The sequence below is a fragment of the Tupaia chinensis genome, unplaced genomic scaffold (genome assembly GCF_000334495.1).
Source record: "Tupaia chinensis unplaced genomic scaffold, TupChi_1.0 Scaffold000054_1, whole genome shotgun sequence".
Lineage (NCBI taxonomy): Eukaryota > Metazoa > Chordata > Mammalia > Scandentia > Tupaiidae > Tupaia > Tupaia belangeri.
In genome coordinates this window covers 7,108,409-7,117,134 of record NW_006159512.1, presented here as the reverse complement: position 1 = coordinate 7,117,134, position 8,726 = coordinate 7,108,409, and the positions used below count along the sequence as shown (strand labels likewise).

General features: G+C 44.4%; 1 protein-coding gene across 2 annotated transcripts in view; it reads left to right on the top strand.

Annotated features, from left to right (window-relative positions):
* The window catches only part of UQCC6 (ubiquinol-cytochrome c reductase complex assembly factor 6), a 7,852-nt gene extending 7,242 nt beyond the window's left edge, over positions 1-610 (top strand). For both annotated transcript variants that reach the window (XM_014591820.2, XM_014591819.2), the window contains exon 3: positions 150-610. In XM_014591820.2, the coding sequence (XP_014447306.1) occupies positions 150-245 (96 nt within the window). In that variant the 3' untranslated portion in view covers positions 246-610. The remainder of the gene's footprint in view (positions 1-149) is intronic.
* The last annotated feature ends 8,116 nt before the right edge of the window (positions 611-8,726 follow it).

Here is an 8,726-nt window from a genome sequence, read left to right as displayed (position 1 = left end):
GCCTCTAAAAAAAAAAAAAAAAAAAAAAAAAACCCACATTTATCATTGAGTAGGAAGGAGGGAACGTTTTGTTCTTCAAAGTCTCTCTGGTCACATTATCTAAGAAAGCACTGGCATCTGTGTTTTCTGTTTTGGTTTGGTTTTTGCAGACAATACCTGAAATTCCACCAAAGCCTGGAGAACTCAAAACGGAGCTTTTGGGACTGAAGGAGAGACAACAGGAACCTCACATTTCTCAGCAGTAGGATCTTCAAAATACAACTCTGCCAAACATTCTGGGAATAAGATTATAAGCCTTAAATAAATATTTTTAAATGTATTCAGTTAAACTATCCGTCCTTAGGTACCCGACCCAATGCTACTATACAGGGAGGTGCTCAGTAGATACTGACTGGTACCCGGAATTGAATTATGGTTTGATTACTATTTCTTGAAAATTGCCAAAGAGCATATCATTAGCTTCTTGAATGTGGTTCGGAAGTCACTTGGTTTGTAATGCCATGTGAGATAGAGTACTTGCAATGTCTCTTGCTGTTCTAATCTTGTTAATTCCTTTGAGTCAGCAAATGGGAATTATAAATTAAGTATAATAAATAATTTTGACAATGAATGCTTCTGGTGTCAAGTTAATGTTTCTCTGAATATCAGAGAGTACTATTTGTTTTAAGTTCTATTAAGTTAAAATTTAAAGTTTGAAGTTTCTTTGGAATTGTATCTTAATAAAATTATAACATCTGTGATTTTTACTGTAGTAAGTTCTTTACCTCTAAATACAAAAAACTTCTGAAATTTGAGAAACCTAATGAAAATTGACCTTTCATTTTTCTTATAGAATATATATATTTTTAAAATAATTATTTTACTTTATTTATTTTAATTTGACCAGAGAGGGACAGAAAGAGAGAGAGAGAGGAAAGTGAGAAAGCAGGCTGCTTAGTCTGGTACTAGAACAGCAGTTGGCCATGTGGGAGTCCAGTACCCTTAACCACCTGCCATCTGCTGGCCTCTATATAACTTTTTGCTATAGGGCGTGTGCACTTGCCAGAAAGACAGAGAGACAGAAAGCAAGAAATCACCCGCCTGGGGGATGGCCACACTGCAATCCCAATCCCTTCTCCATTCTCCTCTCAGGATACGCATGTACACTCACCTGGCGTGAGTTTAAGTCACCAGGTCTGGGACTCGAACCTCGGTCAACTACATGAAAGTCCAGCAACATAGCCATTATGCCGCGAACCAGCAGTTAGCATAATGGCTATGTCGCTGGATTCCCACATAGTCAACCACGGTTCGCGTCCCGGACCCGGTGGCTTAAAACTCACGCCGGGCGCGTGTGCGTGCGTGCCCAAGATCCCGAGAGGAGAATGGAGGAGAAGGGATTGCGGCATGGCCATCCCCCCTGGGGGGTGATTTCTCGCTTTCTGTCTCTAATGTCTCTCTCTGTCTGGTGAGCACACGCCCTATAACGAAAATCTCTCAAAAAAAAAAAAAAAAAAAGATGAGGCTCAAGTGTCTTCTTTTCTCTACTGGTTCCTATAAAACATATTTTTAAATAACTGAAAAACTGTAAATGAGCACTGTCATGGGCTGAATTGTGTCCCCTGAGAAGATGCTGAAGTCCTAACCCCCAGTATCTGTAAGAGGAGGTCTTACATTAGTTTCAGCCAATGTAACTGTTGTCTTTCTTTTTTTTTTTTTTTAGGATTATTTTTATTGAACTTATTTGTTTGTTTGTTTGTTTATATTTGACGGGGGGGGGGGGGGTGAGTGGGAGAGAAGCAAGCCACTACTAGGTCTGGGACTTGAACCGTGGTCAGCCATGTGGGAGTTCAGCGCCCTTAACTACCATGCCACCTGCCGCCCCATAACTGTTGTCTTTCTAAGAAGAGAAAAATGATGGGCCAGTTCTGTGGCTTGACAGTTAAGGTAGTCGGATCCCATGGAGCTGACCAGGACTTTCGAGTCCTGGATCTAGCAGCTTGATAAAACACGCCAGGTATGTGTGCAGGCCCAAAATGATGACAGCAGAGAGAGCTGGAAAAGGAGAGATTGCAGCATAATCATCCTCCATGGGGGTTGCTTTCTCCTCTCCCTCTGTCTCTGCCTCTGTCTCTGTGGCAAGCGCACAAGCCCTGTAGCAAAAACGAGAAGAGGAAATTGTCATGTGAAGACAGATAATGGGGAGAATACCATGTGACAGAGATGGGAGTGATGCAGCTACAAGCCAAGGACGCAAGGACTAAGGGCCGTCACCAGAGGCTGGGACGAGGGAAGAGGGATTCTACCCAGAGACTCAGGGCAGAGTCCTTCCGACACCTGGGTTTCAAGTTTTCAGCCTCCAGGACTGTGAAAAAAATAAATTTCTGTTTTCTTTTTAAAGAGTTGTTGTATTGGACTTTTATTTATTTATTTATTTATTTATTTATTTATACACCACTGGGACCAGTAATGGCTATGTCACTGGACTCCCATGTAGTCGACCACAATTCAAGTCCCAGACCCGGTGACTTAAAACTCAACACCAGGTGTGTGTGCGTGCGTGCCCAAGATCCCAAGAGGAGAATGGAGGAGAAGGAATTGCGGCGTGGCCATCCCCCCTGGGGGGTGATTTCTCGCTTTCTGTCTCTCTGTCTCTGTCTGTCTGGTGAGCACATGCACCCTGTAGCAAAATAACCTCTCCCCAAAATAAATAAATAAATAATTATTTAATTTATTTATTTTAGTTTGACCAGAGGGACAGAAAAAGGGAGAGAGAAAGTGAGAAGGCAAGCCACCAGGTCCGGGACTTAAACCACAGGTGGCCATGTGGAAGTCCAGCGCCCTTAACCACTATGCCACCTGCTGGCCCCCAACTTGTATTGTTTTAAGACATCTAGTTTGTGGTACTTTGTGTTGACAGCCCTAGGAAACAAATAGGAATGTTTCAACCTTATTCTGAGTCTAAAAATACAGGACAAAAGGGATGTATAGAGCAGCTGGCTTATCGTTCAGGGCTATTTTTCTGTAAATTTTTCAGAATTAAAAATTTTTTTTTTACTTTTAATTTGCTAGAGGGTATCTGCTTACTGGGTGAGAGACGAAGAGAGAGTGAGAAAATGAGAAAACATCTCCTATATGACATCGCCACAGTGCAGTCCCATCTCCATTTCTCCTTTTGGAAACTTGGATATGCATACACATATGTCTAGTGTGTTTTCTAAGCCACTGGCTGGCCCACAAGTTTGCATTTTTTATTTTTTAAGGTTTTTGCCATTGGGCATATGGTGCTTGCCCTAGAGAGACACAGATAGTGAGAGGGAAAGTGAGAAATCACTCCTCAGGGGGGATGGCCATGCCACAATTCCTTCTCCATTCTCTTCCTGGGATTTTGGGCATCACACACTCCCAGCATGATTTTCAAGCTGTCGTGTCCAGGACTCAAACCACAGCTGGCCATGTGGGAGTCCAGCGCCTTAACCGCCATGCCACCTGTTGACCTTGAATTCTGCATCCTTAAAGGTGAAGACTAGGTTTCTTAGGCAAGTTATTCCATGACATGGATCTTTGTAATTAATGTTAAAATCTTAAATATTATTATGTTGTCAGGAAAGTCATGATGCATTTTTGCATAGAAAAACAAAAATATGCCATTTTGTTCCCTGCAACATAGAGATCTTGGGCTAGACTCATGGTCTAATGGTTAAGGAACCAGATCTCACGTGGCCCAGTGGCTTGAAAAACATGCTAGGCTGGGGACCAGCAGATGGTGTAATGGTTATGTTGCTGGACTCCCAAGTAGTTGACCACAGTTCACATCCCTGAGCCAGCGGCTTAAAACACACTGGGTGTGTGTGCGTGCATGCCCCAAATCCCTTGCCATTCCCCCTGGGGGAATGATTTCTTGCTTCCCGTTTCTCTGCCTGCCTCTGTCTCTCTGGCAAGCACAAGTGCCCTATAGCAAAGCTCTATTGAAAGAAAGAAAAGAAAAAATATGCCGAGCATGTCTAAGTGTGCCATATTCAGTGTCCTGATGGGATAGAGATGGAGGAGAGCGGTTGCCGCGTGGCCCTGCTCTACTGTGGAGTGCTTTCTCCTCTCTTTCTCTGTCTTATGAATATGCTTGCCCTTTGGTAATTTTTTTAATTAAAAATTTTTTAAAAATTAGATCCTTAGGGGGACCAGCAGGTGGCATGGTGGTTAAGGCTCTGGACATTCCCACATGGCTGACCATGGTTTGACTCCTGGACCTGGTGGCTTTCTTTCTCACTTTCCCTCTCTCTTTCTGGTCAAATTAAAATAAATGAATGAATGAATGAATTAATTAAAAATAAATAATTATTTAAAAAATTAGATCCTTAAATTAAGAAAAACCCTTTGATTCATTCATAATTGATACTCTTTTCAATGAACAATATAAAACAACTGAAATGGCTTATATCATCCCTATTTAGTACAAGGTCTTTGGTTTTATTTTTCTGCCACCATGTCTTTTGTTACCTTATTAGATGCTTCCGGCACAAAGAGGAGAGCTGGGGACTAGCAGGTGGCATGGTGGTTAAGGCACTAGACTCCCACATGGCCTATGCATTTTGAGTCTTGGACCTTGTGGCTTGCTTTCTCACTTCTCTCTCTCTCTCTTTCTCTCTCTCTCTCTCTGGTGAGTGCACATCCCCTATAGCAAATTAAAAAGTAATAATGATAATAAATTAAATAAAGTTCTTTAAAAAGAAGAATAAAGAGTTTGGTCAGCATATGGCAGGATAGTTAAGGTGGCTGGATACTGCCGACTATGAGGTAAATTTTGGGCCCAGCATCTGGAAGATCATGCCAGGTGTGTGTGTGCGTGCCCAAAAACCCTAGAGGAGAACAGAGAAGAGATTGTGGCATGGCAATTCATCCTAGAGGGTGATTTCTCACTTTACCTCTTTTTCTGTCTTACTCTGCCAAGCACATATACCCTATAACAAAAGTAAATAAATACATATAAAGAGGGGGTTTCAGGCCATGTTGTCTAGTGGTCATGGCAGCCAGGGTCCATATGGTCCATTGCGGTTCAAATCCCAGCCTGACATATTGAAAAACATGCCAGGTGTGTGTGCATGCCCCAAATCCCAGCAGGATAGGGAAATGGAGGAGAAGGGATTGATTGCAGTGTGAGCACATCCCATTGCCCAGGGCTTTCCCCTACCCTCCTCTCTCTCTTTGTCTCTCTCTGGCAAGTAGGAAAAAAAAAAAAAAAAAAAGACCGATCTCACCATGTCATGAACCTCCAGCCTCATCCTCCCAGTGGGATTACAGTCACTGCCACCACAGCTGACATTTTTTCCCCTCCACACAGGATCTCATTATATTATCCAGGCCAGCTTTGAGCTCACCCTCGTGCTGCCTCAGCCTCCGAATCGCCAGGTTACAGGCACATGCCACCATACCTGACTCTGGAAAACTGAATCCCGGCCTCTATGTGGTTCTGGCTGGTGTTGCACAGCGTGTCAGTGGGTAGCTGGGAAGGGCTGGGATTCTGAGGTAGGAGATTCTGGGGTAGAAGAGGCAGAAGAAATCTGAGTTGAGATTGCTTGCTATTTGCTGCTCTTTTATTTACTGCAAACTTGTGTGTGAGATACTTTATATCAAATTTCATAGCTGCCATTAATGAAATACCTTTTCTTTTTTTATGGTTTGCTTCACAAAGCCTGAAGCTTGTCACAGCTGACAATTGTGAAGGGCTTTTATCAGACTAGAAGTCTGACAATTTTATTTTTAAAATTAAAGGAGTTAGGGGGAACCAGCAGTTAGCGTAATGGCTATGTCGCTGGACTCCCACGTAGTCGACCGCGGTTCGTGTCCCGGACCTGGTGGCTTAAAACTCACGCCGGGCGCGTGTGCGTGTGTGCCCAAGATCCCGAGAGGAGAATGGAGGAGAAGGGATTGCGGCGTGACCATCCCCCCTGGGGGGTGATTTCTCGCTTTCTGTCTCTATGTCTCTCTCTGTCTGTCTGGCGAGTGCACGCGCCCTACAGTGAAAATCTCTCCCCCCCCCAACAAAAAAAAATTAAAGGAGTTAGGGACCAGCAGATGGCATAATGGTTACATCACAGGACTCCTATGTAGCTGACTGGTTCGAGTCCTGGCGCAGTGGCTTAAAACTCAAACTGGGCGTGCATGCATGCCCAAGATCCTGAGAAGAGAATGGAGAAGAGGGGATTGTGATGTGGCCCTCCCCCCTGATTTCTTGCTTTTTGTCTCTGTCTCTGTCTCTCCAGTGGGCACATGTGCCCTATATCAAAAATTTCTCCCTAAGGAAAAAAAAATGAAAGGAATTGGGCCAGCAGATGACATGGTGTTTAAGATGCTGGACTCCCACATGGCATACTGCGGTTTGAGTCCTGGACCTGGTGACTTGCTCTCTCACTTTCCTTCTATCTCTTTCTCTAGTGAGTGCACGTGCCTTATAGCAAATTAAATAACAATAAAAAATTAAATGAATAAAAAAATACAATAAAATTAAAGGACTTAAAAATGGTTTCCAGGGCCAGGAGGTGGTGTGGTACTTAAGGTACTGGATCCCACACGACTGACTACACCGCGGAGTCCCGTACCCAGCAGCTTGAAGAACACGCTGGGCTGGTGTGTGTGCATTCCCCAAATCCTAAGAGAATGAAGGAGAAGGGCATGACTAGGCCCCAGGTGGGGTGCTGTCTCTCCCTTCCTCTCCCCCTCTTGCTCTCTGGCAAGTGCATGTGCCCTCTGGAAATGGAAAAAAAAAAAAAAAGTACTGCTATTCAAATTAAACTTTATCTAAAGTAAAAATGCCATCTCTATTTCAGTAAGTATTGGTCCTAAGAGATTTTCACCAAGATCTGTATTTCCTTTTTTAATGTTTACACAGTAGAAAGTATACATTGCGGTGGGCATGGAAATGCATCATCCAGATTTCCCAGGGAAGGGCTTGCCGCCCCAAGTGCTAGGAGTGCTGTCAGTGAGCAGCTTGCAGTCTGTCAGCTCCTGCAAGGATTGCCTCAGCCAGAGCATCCTCAAAGCCACGCCTCCTAGAGGGGCCCTGTCCAATGCTGGGTGGAGGCCTGGCCTGTCAGCACAACAGGAAGGTGTGGCCAACCTGATGGGCTCCCCTTCTGGTTCTTAACTCCCCATGGGGTTTAGTGACACTGTTTTTGGACCTGCATTACAGCTCGGCTTCTCCCTCTGCTCAATGCCACATCCTTCCCTCCCAGATATTGATCCAAGGTCAACCAAATCTGTGACATCTATACATCAAACACTAAAAGCAGTACTACAGTATTTGTTATTAGAGCTGTTTTTTTTTTTTTTTTTTTTTTTTTTTAATTCAAAAAGTCCAAGAGAGACCAGTTGCAACCTGTTTGTAGTTAAATAGGCTGGTCAAACAGTTTTATTGCAAGATGGTTATGCCAGAGCTGCAGTTTTTACAGAAACCGAGGGAGTGTGTTGCTTTTCCTGCTTCCTGCTGGACATGATGGAAATTTAGCATTTTAAGAATAGGACTCTAAGAAGTAGAAGTCAGAAGTCACTAATTTATTATTTTTTTTTAGCGGTTTTTGCTATAGGGCGTGTGTACTCACCAGATATAGACAGAGAGACAGAAAGCGAGAAATCACCCCCCAGGGGGGATGGCCGCAATCCCTTCTCCTCCATTCTCTCGGGATCTTGGGCATGCACACACACACGCCCGGTGTAAGTTTTAAGCCACCGGGTCCGGGACGCCAACCATAGTTGACTTTGTGGGAGTCCAGCGACAGCCATTACGCTAACTGCTGGTCTCAAGATGTCACTAATTTAATGTGACCTGATGGCTTTGACTTATCTAAGTAGGACATACACAGTATTCATTTAAAATGGTAATTCAGGCCTAGCCTTGGTGCAGCAACAGTGCCATGTCCTGCAGTGGTGAAAGCCAAGAGGAAGACTGGGGTCGGGTCCCCGGCCTGATGGTTAAAGACCAGGGGCCAGTTCCTAGGTTGACTAGTAGATGCCAGCTGTGTGCCTGTGATCCTGGCTGGCTGGGAAAGGCTGGGAAGGATTGCAGACTGTTGAGGGTGCTCTCTCTCATGAAGAAATTAAAAACTACAGTGGTCAAAAAATTTAAAAAAGGGTCAGCCAGTGGCATAGTGGTTAAAGAGGCTGGAACCCTGTGATAAAGTGATTCAAGCCCTCGGCCTGATGGCTTGCAACAAGCACGTGCCCCACATTCTGAGAGAACAGAGAAGGGATTGCAGTGCATGACCGTTCTCTCTGGGGCTTGCTTTCTCACGTTCCTTCCCTCTCTCTAGTCTTGGAAACACATTATACAGGGACCAGCAGTTGGCGTAATGGCTATGTTGCTGGACTCTCATGTAGTCGACTATGGTTTGAGTCCCAGACCTGGTGGCTTAAACTCATGCCGGGACATGTGTGCATGTGTGTGTGCATGCCCAAGATCCTGAGAGAATGGAGAAGGGATTGCGGCGTGGTCATCCTCCCTGGGGGGTGATTTCTCGCTTCCTCTGTTCTGGCAAGTGCATGCACCCTATAGCAAAAACCTCTCCACAAAACAAAAACACACATTATACCACAGTTTACACTGTTATCACGAGGGAGTTATACCTTAACTACAGCACGCTTGTGACTGAGCTGCCACTCTAGTATTTTAGTTGGAGTACATGTGTGCACATCACTAAACATGAGAATCCCTTGACGTTTTCTCACCCCGTGATTCCCTTCCCTGAGCCCTCTGG